This window comes from Primulina eburnea, chromosome 8, assembly GCF_022965805.1.
Source record: "Primulina eburnea isolate SZY01 chromosome 8, ASM2296580v1, whole genome shotgun sequence".
In the NCBI taxonomy this organism is placed as follows: domain Eukaryota; kingdom Viridiplantae; phylum Streptophyta; class Magnoliopsida; order Lamiales; family Gesneriaceae; genus Primulina; species Primulina eburnea.
The window spans coordinates 36349105-36376928 of NC_133108.1; the positions used below are offsets into that span (position 1 = coordinate 36349105).

Below are 27824 nucleotides of genomic sequence, written 5' to 3' on the forward strand. Positions count from 1 at the left end.
TCGGCTAGGTTTGAAATAAAAAAAATATTTAGAATTAAATTCGAACCCAACTAATATTGATATTCCGTTAAATATAAATTAAGAGATTTTGTATTGTATATATATATTTTTGAACAAGTTATATTGTATACTTAAATTAAAATCAAATAAATTTACAAATCCAATCTACAGTTTAAAATTTATATTTGTAATAATTTTGAATTCTATTAAGACGAATATCAAATATCAATTAAAAAATAATTAATTTTCAGACTCTCGACAGACCCAACAGCAAACATCTACCGCGCTCCTCTGTCCTCTGAAACCCATTCGTTTCAGGTCTGTATCTAGTCTGTAGGCTTTGTTCCCCTTTGAATGGAAGGATTTATGTAGAAAAAATAGTGAAATGGGTGTAATTTTACTCCATTAGCTTTGTGTGAAAATTTTTGGGGGAAGAACTGGCTATTTGTTGCTCATTTCAGGAGTTTTTTATGTGGTTGATAAAGTTGAAGAATTTGGATGCATTATTCTAGTGTTTGGGTTTTAGTGCATGTTGTTTGCTATGAACGTGCTCAAATTCACGGATTTGACTGTTAGTTTCACTCCCTTTCGCTTTCCTAATTATCAGTATTGTTAGGTTGGAGGATTAGAGAACTGGGAAGACTGGAAAAAACATTAAACTAATTGAAATTTGATGAGATACGACTTAGGAGTATTGGGTTTGATTTTGAGAGCTCAAGTTACATTTTTTGGAAAATGAGGTATACCTCTTTGAGTAAGTTTTGTTTGGCGTTACTAACTGGTAAATGTAATTTATTTAACTGTGTTGGTTCATTGGGTAACTTTTCATGCTAATGAAAAAGGAAAAGTAATGTATTAGCTGTCGGTGGGGAACTTCGCTAAGAAAACTATGCACACGATGACACTAAACCTAGTTCATTTGGTTATATAGCCCTAATCACTATTTGTTTAGTGAGGGGATATGTTTACGTTTTCTGAAAGGGTGGTCATGTTTTTAAATAAAGATCGACGGTCCATGTAACCGTGGCTAGAATTTTTTTTTCCCCAGTTTAGACCACTTTAGTTGACTTGGATGGAGTAAATGAATCAGATTGTTTTCGTCTTGTGGAAGTTTTGTATGAATATATATTCTGGACTTGCTTTGTATTATAGCAATGGGAAGTGTTCATTATAGCAATGGGTACATATTCAAATAGTTTTAATTAAAAAATGCACAAAACTGTGTTAGACAATAATTCCTGATTCAGCTTGACCGGCTGCCAAATAATGACTTGTTTTAGTTTCTTAATGGTAATCATCTCATCTTCATCCGACTATCTGGGATTTTGTCTTTATGCTTCTGAAACATAGTTTTTGGTCTTTTTGGCAAAGTGGTTCTAATTTGATGATATTTCATAGGTTTGCGCTTTGAAAATGGCAGCTGCTGCAGCTTCAAGCATTCAGATCACGGCATTGAAACCAGCTCTTTTCCCAGCAAGAAATTTTTTTAGAGTTAGTCTGGCAAAAGTTGGCACTGATTCCCAAGAAGCCCCCTTGTCCAGGTTATTACCCAGTATATCATCAGGACAATATCTCAGACGCACCCTCACATCATCTCCTGCAAGATTTGACAAAGTAATCACCAAGGCATCGTCTGAAGCTGGTGAAAACAAGCTTGCATCTGGATTGCCGATTGATTTGAAAGGTTTATTATTTTTTTCTTCTATCTTAGAATAGTTTTAGCATGAAGATATCATACAACCACATGATTCATCGGCATCGTCTGAAGCTGGTGAAAACAAGCTTGCATCTAGATTGCTGATTGATTTGAAAGGTTTATTATTTTTTTCTTCTACCTTAGAATAGTTTTAGCATGAAGATGTCATACAACCACATGATTCATTTTTGCTTCTATAAGTTATTAGTTGTGATTTGCAGGCCATGTCAGACAAGGTTCTAGTTTATGAAATAAATTCAGAGAAAAGGCTGGAGTTTTGCCTAAATTCCACAACTGCATTATTTTGTAAGTACAATTTCTTGAGTTTTGAACTGATTGTGTAATTTGCCACGCAGGCACTGAACATATTTGAAACAAGTCTACGTCGTGGGAAGTTCGATGAATCAGGCGTGTATAAATTTTAATTTACATTATGTTAAAGATTTATTTATATTTTCCACGTGGCAAAGCAAATATTCTTATGCAGGCTGCCTGATGGTTCTTTGATGGAGATCACCAAAGTCTATGCATTAGATGCGGTTTTTGACACGCCAGAAGATGTTCCTGAAGATGTAATTTCTACATATGTAACTTAAGTATTACTAACATATATTTTTCAAAAACGTTGTTTAACTCTGCTACTTTGTTCCATGTCCCCTCATGCAGATAAAAACAAATAAATGTTATGCAAGATCAAGTAATTGGACTGTCGCGGTACAATTTATGGTTTTGCCACCTTTTGTTCTTAAATTTACCCTGCACGAGGCTGTCATTTTGACGGATTCAGTTATAAGAACAGTCAGTATTGTCTTTGATTTTAAAACTTTCTTGGGGTTGTAAACACGTGCCGATTGTGATTCTCGTGGTTCATAGCACGACATATCCCTTGTCAATATCTGTGCGTTGACGAGTCTTGAATCATGAAAAGAATTAGTTATTAAAAAAATTACGTATGTTGTGGATTTGCTTATTACCAATTGTTGTCTCGAAATGGAGGTTGCTAATCTCAAAGTAATGCTTTGAAATTTTATCACAGGAAGTAGCAGAATGTGTGAGACGGGATTTTGGCAGCATTAACATTCTTGTTCACTCTCTAGCTAATGGGCCAGAGGTATTGATTGACTCATGAGCATTATGCGGGATATTATTCGTTGGCTTCTTTAACAAAACCATTAAAAACTAGGTTACAAAGCCTCTGCTCGAAACCTCTAGAAAGGGATATCTTGCCGCCATATCTGCATCGAGTTACTCTTATGTTTCCTTGCTAAAGCATTTCCTTCCACTTATCAATCCAGGCATGACTTTTTCAAGAATACTAGCTATTATTTATGTGATGATTATTTGGCCATATAATATCATCAAGACTTGGTATTTGAATTTAAATGATGGTTTTGCTGCAGGTGGTTCTTTACTCTCTCTAACGTATATTGCTTCTGAAAGAATCATCCCAGGGTATATATACGTTTTCAAAATATCTAATCTGGCTATGACCTTATTTCAAGTGTGATAATCCTGTAGATAGCTTTTAATCATAAATATTGAACAGATACGGTGGTGGAATGAGCTCTGCAAAAGCAGCACTAGAGGGCGACACAAGGGTGCTTCTTTTACTAACAATAACTATATACTTTAGTTTGTTTTTCATTAAAATTTCTCGAATTAGTTCATTGATTTCTTCAGGTGATTGCATTTGAAGCAGGAAGGAAACACAAAGTCAGGGTCAACACAATATCTGCCGGTATTTGTCTATCGCATTTTTTTTCTATCATAGCAATTTACCTGACGTGAATAAGCAAACTCCTTGACAATTTGTTGGGGAGCCATGTGGGATGTGTAATATAAACAGTTGTGCAGAGAGCTTCATATGCTTGTAATTTACGTATGCTGATTCTTGTGTCCAAAGTTCAGGCCCATTAAGAAGCCGTGCTGCTAAAGCGATTGGTTTTATTGATATGATGATCGATTACTCCCTGGAAAATGCCCCTCTTCAGAAAGAATTATCTGCAGGTAAATCAGGAAAATGCCTTCAGTCAGAAAGTACCCATGATTTGTTTCCTTTTGTTCTTTGCATCCACTTTTGCTCGGAACTAAATATCATTCTGCACAAATTGGACAGATGAGGTGGGGAACACTGCAGCCTTCTTGGTATCACCACTGGCTTCTGCCATTACAGGCGCAGTCATTTATGTCGACAATGGTCTGAATGCAATGGGTGTGGGTGTCGATAGCCCCATATTTAAAGATATTAACATACCTAAAGCCAGCTAGTTCAAACTATTTGGAAGCTTATTACTGGATTATAGAGGATTTTTTTGTCATAACCAGGAATAGCTCGGTTTGCAGCTTGTCTTGCCTCTGGATCTGTCAATTTTTGTTATGAGCTAGTTGTCCGATGTAACGTAAGTTGAGTTATTAATTCTTCACTGAATTGACTTCAATTTGTGATAATGACCTGACAAATTTTACTGTATCAGGTTGCATTTTTTGTAATTTTTATCTCGTTATATTTTCATTTCTGTAATAGTTACTCTTTCAGTTCAAGTTCTCATAATTTATATATATAAAAACTCTATCCGTGTCATAATTTAACTGTATATTAAATCTTTAAAAATTTATACACCACTAGAAAACTAAATATAACATTACATCACCCGGCCAACACAATTTTATATGATACACATGCGTAACCAAAATATTTTTGACGACAATTTTATATGATACACATTCATAACCAAAATATTTCAGTCAAAAACAAAATCGATGACATACTATAACGTCTGAAACATTGCACTTGCACTTACTACAAAAGGCTTTCTTAAATCTAATCCTAAATAGTAAGAGCAGTACTGCCCAAAAACTACTGGTTACTGCTAGATAAAGTCTTAAGCTTTGCAGAACTGTACATGCCAAAAGTTTCAGTCCAGGCTGAATTTACAAGGAACCAAGAAATGGCAACCACCACTACATATGTATAGCTCACATTTGGCTTCTTTTACGCTTGCAAGGGACATAACCAACTTCAGTCAACTCAGATAATTGCATAAAGCGGCCAAAGTTTCGGGAAAACTTCTTGACTGGTGGCGTATATATCGGTTGAGAGCCGTTAGAAATCGAATTCACTTGGCTCAAACCTTTACAATTTGGTTCTTGTTTTGCTTCACCAATGATTGCATCCCTGTGAGGCATCAGCTCCTTCCCCTCGGGCACATGACTCTTCATTAACTGGCATTCCCAAGCTCGTGATTAGATTTTGAAGAAACAAGATTTGGCTTACTTTCAAAGAACCAAATCAAATTGAAGTAGATGAAATAAAACCGAATAGGGTTTGGCGTAGGTGCAACTCAAGCACCATGTTTCACTATGTGGTACATAAATTGTTGCACAATTTATATAGGATCAAAAGCTTGTCTTAGCATTAAAAAAACTACAATTGATAGCGTGGAACCCAAATAAACTACAAAAAACAAAAGGACAATTATTGATATGGCTTCTTGTATAGTGTATCGATGAAAATGCAATATATCAGAACACATCTGTGTGGTTAGGGGTCTAGGGGTGAGCAACATTTCGGCCAAACCGAATTAACCTTTCGAATTGTTTAATTCAAAACTTGGGTTCAATTAATTCGATAGTTTAGTTATATATATTTTTAGAAAAATAAGTTAAATTGGTTTATTCTCGATAAATTGAATAAACATTAATTTTTTTTTGGAATTTGTTGGTCAGACAACTGAATATCACAAAATTCTAATAAAATTATCAAGATATAAAAATGAAGTATATGTTGTTTTTTTAACAAATATAATATTCAATTTTATTTAATCCATTTTTAATAGTGAACTTTTGAATTAGCACTTGATTTTTAAAACAAAAATCATTTGGTTTTTATAAAAACAATTCGGTCGGTTTCAACTTGTAAAAAAAAATCATTTATAAATTTACTGTTTTTGAAAACCATGGTCGGGTTTAACTTTAGAATCTTAGCACCTAAATCTCAAACATTCTTAGTAGATGTTTCTAATATTACCATATTTTGTTTATTAAATTTATAAATTTGTCTGATATATAATTTTTTTAAAAAAAATTGCTATTAAAATCTATAAATTTCTTATTATAGCCAACTCTCTGAATTTTTCTATCAAATTCATATTTTATGTTATTATTAATATATTAACATTCATAATTATTGATATAAATTCTATTAAATAATTTATTAAATTCTTTACTTTCAATTCTTAGTTAAAAAATAATAAAATATATTAGTAATAAATTTTATATTATTATATTATTATATACTTATCATGTTATTGTATTATTACATATATAATTATTTTTTTCTTATATCTTCTTATGATTCTATAGTTTATTACTTAATTAGAAACTATATTAAAATATTATTACAAAATTGCATTAAAATCATAAAATATATGTAGAAAGAAAATAAAAAAGATAAAATATTTAAATATAGTATAAAGATAGATTATTTGAGAAAATTAATAAAGGAGTTACATTTTATTTTTTAAGTGATATAAATTACTACAATCAATGTATATTGTAGTGATAAATTCATTAGAATTTGTTAGACTATTAATTATATATTATGTGGAATAATTAGGCTACTAATTAATTATATATTATGTAATGCCCGAGAATTTGATTAACGTAATCTGATATGAGTTGTTGATTATGAACTGATGTAATTATAGCCGGGCCATTCCGAGATCAGATTTGGGCAAAGCATATGGAATTATATAAGTTTGGATCGAAGGTGTTGCGCCCTCCCGAGCGCTATTTTCTAATGGAAGAAAGTCGAGAACCTCGCGCCCGGGCGGAAGTCTTTGTCCGCCCGAGCGCGATTGTTTAATGGATGAGGGCCGAGCATGCCGCGCCCGGGCGGAAATTCTTGTCCGCCCGAGCGCCAATCGATTTTCATGAAAAGTTAACACGTTGCTTAGACATGCAACCTGTGAATATATATATGTATACAACCTTCAGAATTCAGTAGAGAAGGAAGAAAGAAAATCGAGAAGCCTCCAGAAATTCTTACGCCTCTAGATTTCGATCCGCCCATCTGATTTTGAATCCGACTTCAATACTGTGTTCCTATCGATGCAGGCTACAACTGGACGTAAGTTTTATTGAGTTTTGGTATCATTTGAAAATATGATGTTGATGGAACTGAATAGAATTCATATATGATGTCCTCGACATGGTAAACATCGTAGAATCGAAACCGAACTGAAGAATAGATACTGTATGGAATTATTATGAATTGCGGAAGGAATTGATTGAGATTTGATATCAGATTTGTATCATTACTGATTATGAATTGAGATTTGATTATTATTATATGTTCTGGATATACTGATCAGTATATAATTGAAGTCAGATCGAAGAACAGACTGTGTATATAATTGTTTTGATTTTCAGAAGTAATATTACTGAGATGGTACAGATTTGGTATCATGATTTGTTATTATTGAAGATTATGAATTGTAGTGACACTGATTATGAGTTGTGATAGTATATCTGTGATATTGAGATTGACGGGGTTACTGAGACTGTATTATTATGTCGTCAGGACATCAGTAGATTGGGATTTATCAGATTCAGTATTGATTGAGACTGTATTGAAATGTTGTTGACATTGATCAGAGTGTGTTTTGATTTGAGTATTAATCAGAACAGGCCTTGAATTAAGTTATACATCGATACAGTGTATTCGATATTGTTATTGCTAGATTGATTTGACAGGCAGTGAGTTTGAGACTTCGACAGAACGAAACGAAAGGTATAAAATTGATGTTGATGCGGGATTGTACAACTCGAGTTGGATTTGACTTGAGTTTCCAAAAATCACATACTTTATGTTATTGCATTGTTATTTGCAATTGAATGTGATTGTTATCTTTGGTCTATGGATTTATAGACAATGTATGTGTTGAGTCCTGGGCGGATGTGCCTAGTCGTATACATTTGATCTCGTGACAGAGGTGCCTGATTGTGATGGAATCGTCACTGGCCCATTGCACGTTGTCACCGAGGTTTGGCTATATCGAAGTGGATAGAATTAGAGTTTCTTCTATTACTGATGTTCGATATGGACGCCAGGGTCGATAGGCCCAGTCTGTGGCTAATTCGCCAAGACACCAGACGTTTGGCTATATCGGAGTGGATAGAATTGGAGTTTCTTCTACTACTGGTGTTCGATATGGAAAGAGCCAAAGTCCGTGAATAAGAACATACCACCACCCCAATCGAGAGTGTAGGTGGGTGTATGTTCTTATTCCGATCGAGATTCCTAGATTAGGATTGAGTCGAGTCAGAGTTGAAGAGTCACGGAGTGTGATTCAGAGTTTGTATTGAGTTTTGTTTCTGATGTGATATATTATTCAGAGTATGATTTATAATTTGATATTGATTCATGTTTCTGACTTTGATACATGTTATGAATATCTATCCCATGCTTTTATAATTTTTTATATGAAATGCATGTATACATAATTTATACTGAGAATATAATTCTCACCGGAGTTATCCTGTTGTTGTCTTGTTTGTATGTGTGCATGACAACATGTGGGACAGGATCAGGGTCAAGACAAGGAGAGAGAGAGATCATGATTAGAGTGGAGACTACGGACTTGGATTAAAGATAGGGTTTGAACACTTGATAATTAGTTGTTAAACCTTAGTTTTTATTGAATGTAGAATGTACAGGACTTGTACTTTATTTTATACGAATATGTATATTAGTTCCATTCCATTACGTTCCGCATTTAAAGAAACCAAGTAAGTGGGCTTTTGCATTTGCAGCAACCTAGTCGAAGCTCTACCGCAACCTTGTTCGAACGAAGTTCTTTTAGCATGTCTTTCTAGCGCATTAATCCAAACGAAACCAAGTAAGTGGGCTTTTGCTATGTATTTCTTTGTAACTTAAACTTTGTATAAGTATTTCATGGCATATTTGTATGTGTGTCAAACCATTTTCGAAAATGCTATTATATATTTCATAAAATCTCGATCGATGTACGATATGTTTCTTCTATTTCCGAAGTTCTTTGATTCTGCTGAGTTCATTCAAAAATTCCGATAAGTGTTGTTCGATACATCTGATTCTGTGGTGCACTGTTATGATTCGAGTGGGATATGGAACGAAGATTGTAAATTTATATGGCCCTCATCAGTGGGATAAAAACTGTGTTTCGGCCCCCATCAGTGGGTATAAAACTGTGTTTCGGCCCCCATCAGTGGGTATAAAACTGTGTTTTGGCCTCACCCCTTAGAGGACTAACATATTGGGGACAATTTGACCATGGATAACGAGATGAATAACAGTGTTTTCGTTTGTTCTGATTCGCTCTGTTCTGAATTGTCTGATAATCTTTGTTTCGCATTTAAATTCCGATTTTGATCTGATATGAGATACTACGTTTTGAAAATCAGTTGCAATATGGGTTTTAAATTATATTTATATGTATTTGTGGTAATCGATCGGCCCCCACTTGCTGAGTGTTTTCCCAAACACTCACCCCTTACATTTCTCCCCAGATAAGAATGAAGATCAAGTAGACGAGGATGAATAAGACATGTTTCGGAGTTGGAGAAGAAGTTTCGAGATATGAAAATTTCTCACTTATGTTCTTCCTAAGTTTCGATTCAAGTTGTATAACGCTTCCGCACATTTTATTTGGTTTGGAATTTATCACTGTAAGACAAGATTATTTTGAGTTAATTATGAAATAGACTGGTTTTGGTTTATACTGAACTACGAGGCTTGTTGTTTGGCGATTATGTGATTGTTGAACAACGCCGGTGTCGACTAACCCCGGTCTCGGGGCGTGACATTTAAGTGGTATCAGAGCCGCCAGGTTCATAATCCGGCTGGGGATTTCGATAGACAAAATTTGACGAACAAATTTTGGCAAAAACTTAGTCATTCATATCCACCCCAATTTTTTATTTGAAAATTTTGACTTCCCATTGGAAATCCAAGAATTCGACTCCATTAAGTATTCTGGACTGTTCTCGATGTATAATCTTCAAACCATACGTCAATTCTCGAATTTTCCATCTTTGAACCTTTTCTAAATTAAAATCTCGAATGAGATGACTATGAAATTTACCATTTGATGTTTATTCACGACCTTATCATTTTGTAAGCCTTCCATTGTTTTCTAAGAAATGGCTTCATACGCTCTCGTAACCACGCTTAGTTTTTGCCATTTAGGGAAATTCTCGTAGAACTTATAACTCCGCATAGGAAAATCAAAATCCAATTCTGGTAATTGTTTTTTTTATCCTCATGAATTATTTTTAGTTCATATGAAAATATTCTGACTTTTTTTTTAATATTCCATTGATTTTTCGCCGAAAATTTGTTATCCATATGCATAGGCATGTTTAAAAAAAAAATTGGGAATATTGTTTATGTAAATCGGACGATTGGAATTTCAACCGTCTAGGAGATTTTTTGTTTTATTCAAGTTAAATTAACTGTATTGGGTTGTAGTTCGACTTTTAAGAATTTTATATTAGTGTCTGAATACAAAATAATAATGATGACAAATAGTGTTTACATCACATGGTCGAAAAAAAATAAAAATAAAATAAGATATGATTTTTGGGATTTATACGAAATCGATTCTAAGACTAGTCCTATGTTAAATGGTCAATAGAAAATTTAAGTAAGGTTAATTTTGGGACTAGTATCGGTATTAAATTATCGATAGAAAGTTTTAAGTCCTGATTTTTCGGATTTAAGTTAGATTGATAGTTAAGAAAAAGGTGATACTCATGACTAAATTATCAATAGAATCAAAAAATTATATGTAGGATTTTAAGAAAATATATGTTCTGAAAATATATGTTCTTGATTTGAAATATCGATCCCAATTCTATTTTTAATGTCAAATAACAAAATTTTCATTTGTTTAAAAATGGTCTTAAACTATTATTAAATTTTTGTTTGATAAATTTCATAACATCATAAATATTAATGCAATTGATTGAACCGTTTAATCTTTGTGTCTTAAATCTCTAATTTAATTTATATAAATTCTTCTTGAACAAAGGAACAATTCACATCTCAAATTTTTTTGTCCTCATTTTTAAGCTGCCAATTATTTATTGAGAACTAAATTTATAATATATTTCTTGGGTGGATTATATATCATGTCTCTTTTCTAGAATCTTATTTATTTATCTACTTGTTCCTATCCAATCCTACCCATATTTTAGAATTTTCATTTATTGTTCGAAAATTCTTCATCGAATGACGCTTCTTTTAATTAAGCATCATCATACCTCCAATCTTTGCAACATCATTATCGATCTATAAATTTTGAAAGCCACCTTAAACATTATAATTTAGCCTTCACATTCACCTAAATGAATAAATATATAAAATATATATAAAAAAAATTAAAAATTGAATCAACCGTAGCCTTACTTTCAAAAATCGTTTACTATAATTAACATGTGATTTAAGGCTTCTTATTTTTTTTTTAAATTTAGAAACATCCATTGACCCTAAAGTTAGCACTCAATTAAGTGCTAATTATAACAATTAGAATGAACTAATGACAAAAATTTTTGTTACCATTCATCTCACCGAAAGTAGTTTATAAATGAAGAAAGTCACACACACACAAAATTCACAATCCTCTCATATTCTCTCGTGGCACCATTCAAGCAATTCTTGAACAAAACAAAAACTTCTCAATTTCGTGTTCGCAAATGACGACGCAAGCCAAGACTGTTAGGGAACTCGAGCTAGAAATCGAGCAACTTAGGGGTACCACTACGAGTTTACTTCATGACAAAGAGGAGTTGAAGAAAGCTAGGGATCGCCTTCAAGTAGAAGTGGGACAACTTACTTTCGACAAGAAATTTGCGGAAAAACAACTCAAAGATTACAAAGAAGAGTTGCAAGAGTCGCAAAATATGGTCAACAAATGTTTGCCACCTCCGAAGCTTGGTGCAACCACTATCACGCTAAGAAATGGTTTTGTGACCAACTTGAACAGGAGTTCAATGCCTATCGTCATGAAATGGGAAACTATGTGCAACAACTTGAGCTCAACAACCAAAACTTGCGTGTAGAAATCGCCAACCAGCAAATTGCACTCGAGCATATGCAACAACCACTAAATGCACAAGGAGAAGACGATAACGAGGAGTTAGGAGACATAAACATTATTGATTAGATTAAGCTCCCATAAGTCTTTTGGAATAAGGACACTCTTGTCCATATTATTTCTTTTTACATCTCACTACTTGTGTTTTGAAACCTATCGTATTCGTAATATAGAATTCAAGTTTAAATTTTTCCTTGAATCAATTGAACTCGAACCATAGATCATTCAACATGGATTTAAATTTTGAATTTACCAATCATTTCATATCTACATCGAGTTAACTCAAGTTTCGAGGACGAAACTTCTAATAAGGAGGGAGGGATGTGAAGACCCAAAATCTTGCAACGAGAAAATCTATACAAGTCATAGGAAATTTCAACTCATTTTTGGCATAACATTTTTTAGTTCCATACAATCATAATAATGAAAATTTGAATAATCATTGTCTCTTCATTATTGACCATCTATCACCATATGGAAGTACACCAATCGTGGAAGTGATTCATGTAGCCAAAATCACTCTCCATTTGCACTTAAGGAAAACCAAAATCACTCATGAATCTCGGGTGTGTATCTTGAATCAAGAAGAGGCCATGTTCATTTAGGAGAGAAAAATGCAATCATCACGTTGATTAAGCAATCAGCGACATTCTTGGAGTGATACGAGCTTACCTTTATAGTTGATTATTCAAGCTTATATAAGAAGCAAACTCACTCTCCATAACTTCTAGAATTCGAATTTAGCATTTGCAGTAACCTAGTCGAAGCTCTACCGCAACCTTGTTCGAACGAAGTTCTTTTAGCATGTCTTTCTAGCGCATTAATCCAAACGAAACCAAGTAAGTGGGCTTTTGCTATGTATTTCTTTGTAACTTAAACTTTGTATAAGTATTTCATGGCATACTTGTATGTGTGTCAAACCATTTTCAAAAATGCTATTATATATTTCATAAAATCTCGATCGATGTACGATATGTTTCTTCTATTTCCGAAGTTCTTTGATTCTGCTGAGTTCATTCAAAAATTCCGATAAGTGTTGTTCGATACATCTGATTCTGTGGTGCACTGTTATGATTCGAGTGGGATATGGAACGACGATTGTAAATTTATACGGCCCTCATCAGTGGGATAAAAACTGTGTTTCGGCCCCCATCAGTGGGTATAAAACTGTGTTTCGGCCCCCATCAGTGGGTATAAAACTGTGTTTTGGCCTCACCCCTTAGAGGACTAACATATTGGGGACAATTTGACCATGGATAACGAGATGAATAACAGTGTTTTCGTTTGTTCTGATTCGCTCTGTTCTGAATTGTCTGATAATCTTTGTTTCGCATTTCAATTCCGATTCTGATCTGATATGAGATACTACGTTTTGAAAATCAGTTGCAATATGGGTTTTAAATTATATTTATATGTATTTGTGGTAATCGATCGGCCCCCACTTGCTGAGTGTTTTTCCAAACACTCACCCCTTACATTTCTCCCCAGATAAGAATGAAGATCAAGTAGACGAGGATGAATAAGACATGTTTCGGAGTTGGAGAAGAAGTTTCGAGATATGAAAATTTCTCACTTATGTTCTTCCTAAGTTTCGATTCAAGTTGTATAACGCTTCCGCACATTTTATTTGGTTTGGAATTTATCACTGTAAGACAAGATTATTTTGAGTTAATTATGAAATATACTGGTTTTGGTTTATACTGAACTACGAGGCTTGTTGTTTGGCGATTATGTGATTGTTGAACAACGCCGGTGTCGACTAACCCCGGTCTCGGGGCGTGACAGAAATGGTTATCTTGGATGCATTCGTTGATCACATAAATTATTTCAAAAGCAATATAAAATTTTCTAGTTCTACATCTTAAAACAATGATTACAAACTCCATGCATGTTACTTATTTCCATTTATGCCAATTTTCTATGCCCAAAAATATTAATGCATGCAAAATAATCACATAACTGTATTTATTTATTCATTTAATTCTTTTATGCAGATAATTTCATAAACTTAATAAATTGCAAGTGATGGCGAAAGACAACCACCAACAGATTCCCAACAACAACGTGGCATATAATACCGTCGATCTTTCTTTGAGACTAGATTTGCCCTTTTATGAGATGCTAAAACTAGACGACGATATTAGAATGCAATAGAATGGCCAGGTACTACACCTTTTGGAGTATGATTATGTATGATATGATTTTGTAAATATCTTAATTTCATAAAATATAAATATTAATTATTAATGTCGATCGGGTGAATGGGCCCTTGCATCCATTTCGAAGCTCTGGGCAACTTTGGTGGTCTATATGGACTTGACCCGGCAAACCTTGTGATCTACAATGGTCATGTACTGGCTCGAGCCGTGTCGGTTTGGGTAAATTTTTCATGGCTCGAATTTCAACGAAAAGTTACTAGCTCCTTAAGAAAAATTTTTGGTTAAACTGGTTTTTACTATAACTCATTCAATGATCAATTATTTCTAGACTCCAAAAAGCCTCGGAAGGGAATTTTAAGTTTATTTACACTTGTTTGAATAAGAAAGTGAGTTGTCGTACATAGTGTTTTTTAATTTTAAAAAACTCACCATCTCCTTGTATTTTCACCATTGCAAGATCCCTGATCACCACACTCGGTTCATACTTTTACAACTCCTTGCATTTTTGCACACATTAGTATACTTTTCTTCACTTTTTTTTTTTTAATAATTTCCTTATATATTTAATAGTTTTTTGATACTTTAGTGTGTAAAATCGTTTTGATATGGTTAGTTTTAATAAATTCGTTATATTTATTATTTGAATATATCCAACATATCTAACTTTATTTTTTAATTCATTTTTTGCTTCTATAGCCAAAGTTTGGCATTAATTTACACATGATGCCAACTATATAAAAATATCATGTTTAGGTATTGATCTTTCCTCCTATTTAACCTGATTTTCATTAAAATAATCATTATAGATGGGTTATTGTCACTTGCCGTAATTTCTACGAAAGTTTTGATTGATCTCCATTTAAAAAGTAAAAGAAAAAAAAGAATAAATCAAAACTATTTTCACTTGTTAATTGATATAGATCCTATGCATCTTAATTCCTAACAAAAATATTAAGGCACAATAAAATATGTAATTATATATGTGTATTTAATTTCTCAATCTTAATCAATTGCAAGTGATGCGAACAACAACGCGCGAGGTATATAATAAAATCGATCTTTCTTTGATACTAGGTTTGTCCTTTTATGAAATGTTAAGACTAGAAGATGAGATTAGTCCGAATTGTTATACGCACAATGCACATCATTTTTTTGGTTTGTTTTTATTGGGTATTTTATTTTTGTTATCTTCAATCTTCATGGTTTGAATTTGAATAAAATGTTTTTAATAGATTAAATTAATTAGAGATAATTATTTTTATTACAAAAAATCCTAATTGCACGCACAATTAATGCACGAATTATTTTTCCAAGTCATTAATAGATTTTATCTATTAATGTTGAACTTGCATATTCAAGAAAGTTTGATTCTTGTTGAAAAATCACTGATTTGTGCCCTGAAGTTGATGCCTTTTACTGAAGTAGAAGGTCTCAACATATTGAAAAAAGTCTCCAAATTTGAAGGGTTCATTCATTTATTTGAGCAAGGGAGCTCTTGCATCAAGAAAAGCTTATGTCTCATAGTGGAGGCAATTTCAACAAGACTAGATAATCGAGACCTCTGCGAAAAGATCGGTAAATCGACAAAGATTTCGACAGCAATCGTCCATCTCATCCTTCACGAATCCGAGGAAGTAGCAGCTGGGATCAGGGCAATGTCAGCACTATCCAACCTCGAAGCGAACCGCGAAAATCTAGTACTCGAAGGTGCGGTTCAAGCGCTGATATCCTACGTATCGAACTTCGAAAAGCACGAAAAAAAGTTAGCATCGATCGCAATCTCGACAATTGAAAGACTTTTATCAGTGGAGACTGCAAAAAGAGTTGTGGTAAACCATCCGTTCGGAGTCGAATCGCTCGTGAAGATGGTTTTCAGAGTGTCGAATCACGAAGGCAGCGAAAGCGCGGTGAATACGCTCCTGATCATATGTTGTGATTCAAGAATCGGTAGGGAAAAAGCCATTGTTAATGGGATTATAACTCAGTTGCTGCTGCTTCTGCAGAGCCAGTGCAATGGGAGGACTAAGACCAAGGCCAGGATGTTGTTGAAGTTGCTTAGATCCATGTGGAGTGAAAACTCTAGCCATGTGTTGTAGCCTTGAGTTTGATAATATCTTTCTTTTTTCTCTCTGTTTGTATACGATAATTGTATATTTTATTTTATTTTTGGATTTTTTGGGCCTTAGTTTGATTTACAATATCTGTTAAACAAATTTTTTTCCCAGTTATATAACCTTATGTGATATTTTGTTTAAAACATACAATCTCGAGTATGAGATTTGACTCGTGAAATAGAGTAGGTCTCTTGTGAGACGGTCTCACGAATCTTTATCTGTGAGATGGGTCAACACTACCGATATTCACAATAAAAAGTAATATTTCTTCCCACCAAACGATGCTCGAGAAAAATTGTATATATTATAGACTGGGTTCAATGATTAATATTTTTGTGGGTGGTAACAATGTTAAATTCCTTTTTAATATAAGAATGGATTTCTCCCCTAATTGTAAAATACAAAGAATTAAAAAAAAAAAAATCAAGTGGAAGATTATTCTAAATGAGATTGATTTATCTTGAATTTTCTAAGATAAATGTTAACCTCTACATAATTATTTTTAAAAATGATTTTGTAATAATTTTCAATAACCAAGATTTAATTTAGGAATTGATTAGGCCAATCTAACGTAACATTTTTATTTATTCCATGCAAAAATAAAAAAGTCGAACATATGTTCATCTTTTAGTCACTCTTTCGGCCTAAAAGTGAATATCCTTGGACCACAAAATGTTTGCTTTATGACTAATTTTCAGGCGGAGAATTCAGTAGGGAAACACCAACATATTTTTTTTTCATTATATATGTCACATTATAATATATAAAATTTTAAAACAATCCGTATATTTACACTCGTTCAGAAAGGGACAAATGTAATATTTTCCATATATTCATAAGAGTATTTTCGATTTTTTTTGGTTCGTTTGATACGTAAGATGGGATAATTGAATGATTAATAAGACGGTTGATGAGTTATTGATAAAGTTTGATGTGTAATATATTATGACGATTATATTATGTATGGTGTGAGTTTTAAAAGTGAGATAAATTAATAATTTTTAAATTTCTGACCAAAATATCACCACATTAAAAAAAATAGAACGACTTCTTTTATCTTCACAACATTTAGAAATATTTTGTTCCAAAGCATACGATGTTCGAACAAACAACAACATAATAAACTCTCTAGAGCTATGAAACTTGACCAACTACAATAGAAATCAGGAAAAAAAAATTGTGAGATGGTCTCATAGGTCGTATTTATGAGATGAATATCTTATTTGGGTCATCCATGAAAAAATATTACTTTTTATGCTAAGAATATTATTTTTTATTGTGAATATTGACAGAGTTGGTCCGTCTCACAGATAAAGATTCGTGAGACTGTCTCACAAGAGACGTACTCTAGAAACCAACCTCATTGATACCAAGTCACACGTTTGAGACGAGGTTTATGTTCAATTGTAACAAATCTATATCTCGAAGAAAAAAAATATAGAAAAAAATAAATCGTAAAATTGCTTTTTTAAAATAGCAATAATTTTGAAAATTAGAAAGCTGTAAAGCGGAGATAGGATGGCTGTTTTAATTAGGAATAAATGGTGCCGGGATTCTTGAATAAAGCATTCACTGATTCACACTTCTGTTGTTTCGGTCAAATTCTAGAGCTCCTATAACTTCAAATCGGTTTGAAATTCAACTTCCCCTCTTGTTCATCAAAACAAGCAGCACTTGCCTCAAGATCCACGCATTTATACCACTTGGCGCACATCAAATAAAACACAAAATCCACAACAGTTAGCGCTGCAATCAGAAAATAAAACTTGTCCATATGCCCCGTGTTCAAATCCTCTGGAATCCAACCAGGCTTGTTATCTTTTGCAGTGATTCCCATTACCATGTTCACCAGCATGCTGCTCACGAAGTTCCCTAATGAAATCGACGCCATGCACAGCGAGCTCCCGAAGCTCTTGATCCCATCCGGGGCCTGCCCGTTAAAGAATTCCAGCTGCCCCACATACATAAAAACTTCTGAGGCCCCGACTAGAACGTATTGCGGAATCTGCCAGAATATGTGCATGGAGCTGATATGCTCTCCGGGTATCACTTGTTTGAGCCTGCCGAGTTCTGTTAAGCCTGCAGCGACCATGGCTAGCATGCCGATCACGAGTCCTACGCCCATGCGCTGGAGCTCCGTCAGGCCTTTGGGGTTTCCGCTCAGTCTGCCGACCAAAGGGACCAGGATGTGGTTGTATATTCCTGTGCAGACGAGCACGCTGCAGATGTCGAAAGCCGACATGCTGGCTGCAGGGAGGTGGAATTTTCCGATTTGGGAGTTCATAACTTCACCTTGCTCGACGAATAGTGAGGCCATTTGCGTGAAGATTACCGAGTATACGATCGTGCAGAGCCATATTGGTAGCATTCGGAAGATGATTTTGGCTTCCTCGATTTGTGTTACTGTACAGAGGCGCCAGGGGTCAGCAGGGCCCAAGCGATCTTCTTCTGTCTCTATTGCTGCCTTATCAAGACACCTGAAAAAAATGATGTTTTATAGAACTTTTAAGTTCTAGAGGTACAAAATGATTCTAGCCAACAAGAATATGAGTGTTTGAAAAATCTTAGTGAGATCAGGTTAAACAATTTTGGCCATCAATGACACTTACGCAAAACCATCGGTATGACAAATTTTTCGACTTCCTTTGATGCTAGATTCAGTCCCTTGAACCTCATATAAAGCCTCGCCTTCTCTAAGAGTAGCATTCCGTTTCTTGTTTGCAGCAACAAAGACTTGCATAACTCGCGGTATCGGGTTCCCGCACGGCTCTACATTCCGGTAACAAGGCGAACCTAGAAGAAATCCTGCCAGAGCCAAAACGGCTGAAGCCGTAGCCGCCCAGAAACCAAGTGTCCACTTCCCAGTATCCTCGTAATACACTAATACAGTGTTTGAAAACAGAGAGCCGGTGTTGAGAGCGAAGTAGAAGTAGCAAAAGAAAGATGCTCTAGACTTTCTCTGTTTCGGATTTGACTCATCAAATTAATCGGCTCCTAAGGTGGCTACCGTGGGCTGGTGGCCACCGTAGCGAAATGCCACCATGTATATATGTTAGGTGGGATTTTAATAGGTGGGGCCCACGTCTGAATTTTATATTCATAAAATCTCTTATCCCATGTCGATATTTTTTGAAAACTGAATTTAGGAATTAGTTATAAATAGAGCTCAATTTATTTCGTTATTGTATCCCAAAATCAAAAGCTTTTCAGCTTTGATAAATAGAGAGTGCATAGAAAAAAAAGTGTATTTTTTTCTTGAGTGCGGGTATTCTCTTGTGTGAGTTAGAGAAAATATTTTCTCGGTTATACTCGGGTTGGGAGTGTGAGATATTGAGTGTCTTGTGTATACACTTGTTGTAATATTTCTTCCAGTTATAAAAGTTGTTGCAGTGCTCCGTGGACGTAGCCTATTTTGGGTGAACCACGTAAATCTTTGTGTCGTTGTTGGTTGTTTTATTCCGCAAGTTTGGGTACTATTATCATCGTGGTCGGCATCACTTCGGGGTAATTACCCAACAATATAGCCAAGTGGAATACAGCGGAACCGTATGTAACGGTCGGCACGTAGATTTGCTTGCCATCTCCACAGCCCTCAGGCTTTAGCAATAAAGTCCAGGATGACAAGGATACAAGCACCAAGCCCTGGAATTTCAAAATTTTTGAGATAGATCATAACTTTTTTAATGAATTATTTTATTTCAATCATAATAATTTATGTTACCACGACAAATATGCATTGAAAAATTGCACAAATGAGGTAACGGCCCCAGTATGAATCGTTGAGAAATGCTCCTATTAAAGAGCACAAATAAACAGTGCCGGTCCATTTGCTGACATTATTTGCGGCAGAAGCATTGTCTTGTTCAAGAACTCGAGTTAAGAACAAGACCAAGTTAACCCCAACAGCAAAGAAAGCTAGAGTTGCGAGGCCTTGATTTACTGCACCGTCGAAAGAGTCGAATTTATATAAAAAAAATTAAGATAGTAGAAAAAGACTGTAAAATCCGCGGATTTGATGAAAAGGAAATTAACCTAGCAAAATAAATGCTGCGCCCCAGCCTCCTTTTGAAGTGTTCTTGCTGATAAATAGTTTATAACCACCAGCCTTTTTTCCATTATCTTCGCTATTTACGGGACGCGACTCTTGAACTTTTGGTGCTCCAGTTCCCTGAAAGATCAGAATATAAATTAATGATAACATATTAGATATACATGCAGTGTCAAATCCAAGATTATTAAGTTTTCAACAAATCAAAATATTCGGTGAGATGAATATATATGTTACATGGAGTTTTGTTGTGCCTTAAATGGAAAGAAACAGGAAACTGCTCTTGAAGAAGCTTGGCAAACAAATGCACATTTATACACAAACATATCAGCAAGATTGGAATTTGGGTAATTTCCATTATTATATTTTGTGGAGACATGATAGTTTTTACCTAAACAAGGAGATGCTGGTGGACGAATACAAGGTTAAAAGTGCAACAGGAGTTGGGGCCATAAAATGTGCCACTTTCTTGAATTGTTTTCGAATATGATTTACAAAGTTTCATGAAGAGAAAACCACTGTGTTTCTCATCTTCAAGTGGACATCGCGTTGATTTTGCTAATAATCAACGCGATGGGTGAAACTATAAATCACGCTTCAGTGTTATCTTCTGACCAATAATTTATCTTTCACATCGATTATTGTTGTTTTCAAAAGAAACTTTTACATCATCCGTTATAGAATAACGCAACATACTCAAAAAAAACAGAGGTAACTCAATTAAATAGTCATCTTGATATACTTTTAGAGGCAAAATTATCAACAATAAAATCATATTTTCCAAAATATTATTTTTGATGCATAAAATTGCTAATTCATTCAGGATATCTCGAGTCGTGGTGGTCTGTAAGTAAGATTTTATTAATATTAGTTTCGAAAAACTTATTTCGACATATGTCACTGCTACATGTATTGTCAATTATATTCTACAAGCAATCTCCCATTCAAAATTTACTTATATAAGACCTAACAGAAATTTTCTGCAAGTTTATACAAATACACGACAATTTGATCAATTAGCTCATTAAAAAAAAAAAGAATCACTCAAATTTATGCTCAAGAATTTAAAGAACCATAAAGTATTATCTTTTAAAAAATAATCACTCAACAAAGCAATTAAATGATAATAATTAATAAAACTATCTGAAATTAACAAATGATCTATATGAAGACAACTTTACTCGATGTGTGAAAACTATACTTGTGTTATCAGTTTTATGCCCATGATAAAACAACCTTATTATCCCGAATCACATTCACTTGAAACACAGTATATCACTCTATTAAATATATTCTTAAATCATAAAATTTTACGAAATAAAAAACCAAAATAAAACACCATAAAACTGACAAAAAATATAAAAGCTGGCGATGGTGAAAGATGAACTTGTCGACGACTGGTCTAATATTTCTTTTTTAACAGCGAATTCCAATCGTTTTCATACATCATAAGCACTGTCCATGCACGTTTTTCTTACAATATATCCAACAAATATTTAATTTTTACAGATATGTGGCATAAAAAAATTCAATATAAGATTGATTTACTTTTTCCTGAATTTTACGAGAGATAGAACAAGGAGCTCTGGTATGGTACCGGATTCGAGGGAAGGTGAAGATCTCGCGTCGATGATCAACGGTGGTGATGTTTGCCGGAAAATCACTCCACTCAACACAAAGAATTCAAAACCAGTGATACTTGTTGTCATTTATGGTGCAAAAGAGAGAAAAAAATCAACTTTTTTTTACTTAGCTGGTTGACGTAGACAAATTCTGAAACTTCAATCTTAAATGTATTGTTGAATCGAAGGATCTCAAAAAGTAGTCGAAGAGAAAGAACCCTTTCGTCTGGAACAATTTTCAGAGCAAGTATATTTCGAACCAGAATATGAATGAATCTTTATAATGAGATTGGTATTTTAAAGAGTTTTTGATATAACAAAATTCCTATCAAGCTCATATCTTCACTCAGTTTCTCAGGTTCCAGTTTGAATCTTTCAAACTCTTGGTGACACTTGGACTAGGTCTTTACAAGAAATAGGGAATAACAAAGATAAAAGAAAAAAAAAATTATTTGATTTATACATATGGAAAAATATGCAATAAATCGAAATGAAATATATTTTTAAAGAGAACTTTTTAATGTTTTATAAATATCATATTATCATACAAGATAAACACCAAAATTTAATATTCCAAAACATCCAATTTCCCCCGAATAATACATGAAAAATGAATTATCTGTACTATTTTTACTATATTATATGGAACACACAACGTGTATTCTCCCATCTACGTTTCCAAGATCTAGTCAATATATATTTGTTCGACTCATAAAATTTGGTTCCACATTAGAAGGCTTAGAAATAGATTAGAAGGCTTTGAAATAGATTATTTATTTATTAAAAAAAATTCTTAGTACACCTCTTATAACTTTATAAAAACTTAAATGAGAATGAATATTTATTTATTTAATATTTCATTATATTCATATATATTGTAATTATATATTTTTTTACTCAACAATTTTGAATATCTCAATTTCTAGCTAGTTGATAAAAAACCATGTCAATCTTATTCGAATTTAGATACAAGATTTGTTCCAATCTTATCTAAGTTCAAATTATTATCACTTATGACATAAAAAATTAAAATAAGTAAAATTGTCGTATTTAAATAATTATTGGAATCGATCATTAGAAAGTAATATTAAAAACATACTTCATACATACATACATACATACATATATATATATATATATATATAAATATATATATATACACACACTAGAAATGATCACGTGCGATGCACGTGGGTGATTGATAATGAAAAATATAATAACGAGATTTAGATAATTTTTAATATCGTTTGAATAACATCTTGTTTATGAGTATTTATTAATCTAAATATATCAAAATACAATAAATAAAAATACTTCATGACGATAAATCAAATATATTCACTTAAATATATAATATTTTTCAATTTGCATGATTACAACATAATGACAGCTCTCTCAAATTAACAAGATATTTTTCATCCAAATATCATTCATAATGAAAAACAATAAAAATAAAATTAAGAGAATAGTAAATTTTACTAAAACCAAAATCATAATATATTTTCATCTTTGTATCGTGTTTCACCACGAATTACTCAAACTACATTTTCATATTTTTTTTGATATTATTTAAGAAAATGTCAAGATTCTGTTCCGTCGCAAGCTCACTGTATTCCAATTATTAAACTCGACTAAGTTTGAAATAAAAAAATATTTAGAATTAAATTCGAACCTAACTAATATTGATATTCCAAATAATTTTGAATTCTATTAAGACGAATATAAAATATCAATTAAAAAATAATTAATTTTCAGAATCTCGACAGACCCAACAGAAAACATCTACCGCGCTCCTCTGAAACCCATTCAGTTCAGGTCTGTATCTAGTCGGTAGGCTGTGTTCCCCCTTGAATGTAAGGATTTATGTAGAAAAAATGGTGAAAATGAGTGTAATTTTTACTCCATTAGCTTTGTGTGAAAATTTTGGGGGAAGAACCGGCTATTTGTTGCTAATTTCAGGAGTGTTTATGTGGTTGATAAAGTTGAAGAATTTGAATGCATTATTCTAGTGTTTGGGTTTTAGTGCAAGTTGTTTGCTATGAACGTGCTCAAATTCACGGATTTGACTGTTTGTTTCCCTCCCTTCGCTTTCCTAAGTATCAGTATTGTTGGGTTGGAGGATTAGAGAACTGGGAAGACTGGAAAAAAAAATTAAACTAATTGAAATTTGATGAGATAGGACTTAGGAGTATTGAGTTTGATTTTGAGAGCTCAAGTTACATTTTTTGGAAAATGAGGTGTACCTCTTTGAGTAAGTTTTGTTTGTGCGTTACTAACTGGTAAATGTAATTTATTTTAACTGTGTTGGTTCATTGGGTAATTTTTCATGCTAATGAAGAAGGAAAAGTAATGTATTAGCTGTCCGTGGGGAACTTCGCTAAGAAAACTATGCACACGATGACACTAAATCTAGTTCATTTGATTCGATAGCCCTAATCACCATTTGTTTAGTGAGGGGATATGTTTACGTTTTCCGAAAGGCTGGTAATCTTTTTAAATAAAGATCGATGGTCCATGTAACTGTGGCCAAAGTTTTTTTCCGGTTTAGACCGCTTTAGTTGACTTGGATGGAGTAGATGAATCAGATGTATGAATATATATTCCGGACTTGCTTTGTATTATAGCAATGGGAAGTGTTCATTATAGCAATGGGTACATATTCAAATAGTTTTAATTAAAAAAATGCATAAAACTTTGTTCGACGATAATGCCTGATTCAGCTTGACCGACTGCCAAATAATGACTTTTTAGTTTCTTAATGGTAACCATCTCATCTTCATCCTACTATCTGGGATTTGTCTTCATGCTTCTGAAACGTAGTGTTTGGTCTTTTTGGCAAATTGGTTCTAATTAGACTTTATTTCATAGGTTTGCACTTGAAAATGGCAGCTGCTGCAGCTTCAAGCATTCAGATCACGGCATTGAAACCAGCTCTTTCCCCAGCAAGAAATTTTTTTAGAGGTAGTTTGGCAAAGGTTGGCACTTATTCCCAAGAAGCCCCCTTGTCCAGGTTATTACCCAGTATATCATCAGGACAATATCTCAGACGCACCTTCACATCATCTCCTGCAAGATTTGACAAAGTAATCACCAAGGCATCGTCTGAAGCTGGTGAAAATAAGCTTGCGTCTGGATTGCCGATTGATTTGAAAAGTTTATTATTTTTTTCTTCTAACTTCGAATAGTTTTAGCATGAAGATATCATACAACCACATGATTCATTTTGGCTTCTATAAGTTATTAGCTATGATTTGTAGGCCATGCCAGACAAGGTTCTATAAGCAATGTAAAGGTTTATGAAATAAATTCAGTGAAAAGGTCTATGATTATAAAATAGAGTGAACACAATCACAACAATTTTGAAAGGGGATCCGGTAACAGTAGTATTTTTTTACTAGAGAATCTGGATCATCTGAATGAAAGTGCTGGAGAAAGCAGGCATGGATTCTGGTTATGGTTCTTAGATTTTGTTGTTAATTTTATAACCTGAATTCATGTTCATCCGACAAATGGAATCGAGTGATGAAGATTTTTTGATGAGTAAGATCATTTATGTCATGTTACAGGATATTATATATTATGGATTACCTGGTATGTAAATGCTGCTTGTAGGTAAGAGGGCATTTATTGCTGGTGTAGCTGATGATAATGGATATGGTTGGGCTATTGCAAAATCATTGGCCGCAGCTGGAGCTGAAATTGTCCTTGGCACGTGGGTGCCAGTAAGTTTATGCCTTAATTCCACAACTACATTATTTTGTAAGTACAATTTCTTGAGTTTTGAACTGATTGTGGAGTTTGCCACGCAGGCACTGAACATATTTGAAACAAGTCTACGTCGTGGGAAGTTCGATGAATCACGCGTGTATAATTTTTAACTTACATTATGTTATGATTTATTTATATTTTCCACGTGGCAAAGTGCAAACATTCTTATGCAGGCTGCCTGATGGTTCTTTGATGGAGATCACCAAAGTCTATGCATTAGATGCAGTTTTTGACACTCCAGAAGATGTTCGTGAAGATGTAATTTCTACATATGTAACTTAAGTATTACTAACATATATTTTTAAAAACACGTTGTGTAACTCTGCTACTTTGTTCCATGTCTCCCCTTATGCAGATAAAAACAAATAAACGTTATGCAGGATCAAGTAATTGGACTGTCATGGTACAATTTATGGTTTTGCCACCTTTTATTCTTAAATTTACCCTGAACGAGGCTGTCATTTTGACGGATTCAGTTACAAGAACAGCTAGTATTGTCTTTGATTTTAAAACTTTCTTGGGGTTGTAAACACGTGCCGATTGTGATTCTCGTGGTTCATAGTACGACATATCCCTTGTCAATATCTGTGCGTTGACGAGTCTTGAATCATGAAAAAAATTATTTATTCAAAAAATTATGTATGTTGTGGATTTGCTTATTACCAATTGTTGTCTCGAAATGGAGGTTGCTAATCTCAAAGTAATGCTTTGAAATTTTATCACAGGAAGTAGCAGAATGTGTGAGACAGGATTTTGGCAGCATTGACATTCTTGTTCACTCTCTAGCTAATGGGCCAGAGGTATTGATTGACTCATGAGCATTATGCGGGATATTATTCGTTGGCTTCTTTAACAAAACCATTAAAAACTAGGTTACAAAGCCTCTGCTCGAAACCTCAAGAAAGGGATATCTTGCCGCAATATCTGCATCGAGTTACTTTTATGTTTCCTTACTAAAGCATTTTCTTCCACTTATCAATCCAGGCATGACTTTTTCAAGAATACTAGCTATTATTTATGTGATGATTATTTGGCCATATAATTTCACCAAGACTTAATATTTGAATTTAAATGATGGTTTTGCTGCAGGTGGTTCTTCACTTTCTCTAACGTATATTGCGTCTGAAAGAATCATCCCAGGGTATATATACATTTTCAAAATATCTAATCTGGCTAAGGCCTTATTTCAAGTGTGATAATCCTGTAGATAGCTTTTAATCATAAATATTGAACAGGTACGGAGGTGGAATGAGCTCTGCTAAAGCAGCACTAGAGAGTGATACAAGGATGCTTTTACTAACAATAACTATAGTTACTTTAGTTTGTTTTTCATTAAAATTTCTCGAATTAATCCATTGATTTCTTCAGGTGATTGCATTTGAAGCAGGAAGGAAACACAGAGTCAGGGTCAACACAATATCTGCCGGTATTTGTCTATCGCATTTTTTTTTTCTATCATAGCAATTTACATAAGCAAACTCCCTGACAATTTGTTGGGGAGCCATGTGGGATGTGTAATATAAACAGTTGTGCAGAGAGCTTCATATGCTTGTAATTTACTTGTCCAAAGTTCAGGCCCGTTATGAAGCCGTGCTACTAAAGCGATTGGTTTTATTGATATGATGATCGATTACTCCCTGGAAAATGCCCCTCTTCAGAAAGAATTATCTTCAGGTAAATCAGGAAAATGCTTTCAGTCAGAAAGTACCCATGATTTGTTTCCTTCTTTTGCTTGGAACTAAATGTCGTTCTGCACAAATTGGACAGATGAGGTGGGGAACACTGCAGCCTTCTTGTTATCACCATTGGCTTCCGCCATTACAGGCGCAGTTATTTATGTCGACAATGGTCTGAATGCAATGGGTGTGGGTGTCGATAGCCCCATATTTAAAGACCTTAACATACCTAAAGCCAGCTAGTCCAAACTATTTGGAAGCTTATTACTGGATTATAGAGGATTTTTTTGTCATAACCAGGAATAGCTCGGTTTGCAGCTTGTCTTGTCTCTGGATCTGTCAATTTTTGTTATGAGCTAGTTGTCCGATGTAATGCAAGTTGAGTTATTAAATCTCCACTGAATTTGCTTCAATTTGTGATAACGACTTGACAAATTTCACTGTATCAGGTTGCATTTTTTGTAATGTTTATGTCATTACATTTTCATTTCTGTAATAGTTACTCTTTCAATTCAAGTTCTCATAATTTATATATAAAAAAAATCTACCAGTGTCATAATTTAACTGTTTATTAAATTTTTAAAAATTTACACACCATTAGAAAA

At 33.8% G+C, this 27824-nt stretch overlaps 3 protein-coding genes and 1 pseudogene across 7 annotated transcripts; 3 read left to right on the forward strand and 1 right to left on the reverse strand.

Moving 5' to 3' along the window:
- The first annotated feature begins 191 nt into the window (after positions 1-191).
- On the forward strand, positions 192-27710 carry LOC140839470 (enoyl-[acyl-carrier-protein] reductase [NADH], chloroplastic-like). Of its 5 annotated transcripts, none has more exons than XM_073206191.1 (12): positions 192-318; positions 1399-1684; positions 25388-25497; positions 25585-25640; positions 25717-25801; positions 25899-25946; positions 26269-26343; positions 26416-26527; positions 26633-26684; positions 26779-26969; positions 27119-27217; positions 27311-27710. In XM_073206191.1, the coding sequence occupies exons 2-10, from the start codon at positions 1414-1416 to the stop codon at positions 26900-26902; spliced, it is 933 nt and encodes a 310-aa protein (XP_073062292.1). In that variant the 5' UTR covers positions 192-318; positions 1399-1413; the 3' UTR covers positions 26903-26969; positions 27119-27217; positions 27311-27710. The 5 variants fall into 5 exon arrangements, with proteins under 5 accessions (XP_073062292.1, XP_073062295.1, XP_073062291.1 ...); XM_073206194.1 differs by lacking the exon at positions 1399-1684 and adding an exon at positions 24644-24928 and having other exon boundaries at positions 217-318; XM_073206190.1 differs by lacking the exon at positions 192-318 and adding an exon at positions 329-571.
- LOC140839471 (enoyl-[acyl-carrier-protein] reductase [NADH], chloroplastic-like) lies at positions 2076-4150 on the forward strand. The gene is made up of 9 exons (XM_073206195.1): positions 2076-2108; positions 2184-2268; positions 2363-2410; positions 2733-2807; positions 2880-3148; positions 3243-3294; positions 3377-3434; positions 3605-3703; positions 3813-4150. Exons 2-9 carry the CDS (start codon positions 2203-2205, stop codon positions 3962-3964), a joined length of 819 nt encoding a protein of 272 aa, XP_073062296.1. The 5' UTR covers positions 2076-2108; positions 2184-2202; the 3' UTR covers positions 3965-4150.
- Positions 15329-16152, forward strand: LOC140837833 (U-box domain-containing protein 25-like). Its single transcript, XM_073203929.1, has one exon. The coding sequence runs from the start codon at positions 15329-15331 to the stop codon at positions 16085-16087; it is 759 nt and encodes a 252-aa protein (XP_073060030.1). The 3' UTR covers positions 16088-16152.
- On the reverse strand, positions 17727-20511 carry LOC140837834 (protein NRT1/ PTR FAMILY 7.1-like; annotated as a pseudogene).
- Positions 27711-27824: the final 114 nt, after the last annotated feature.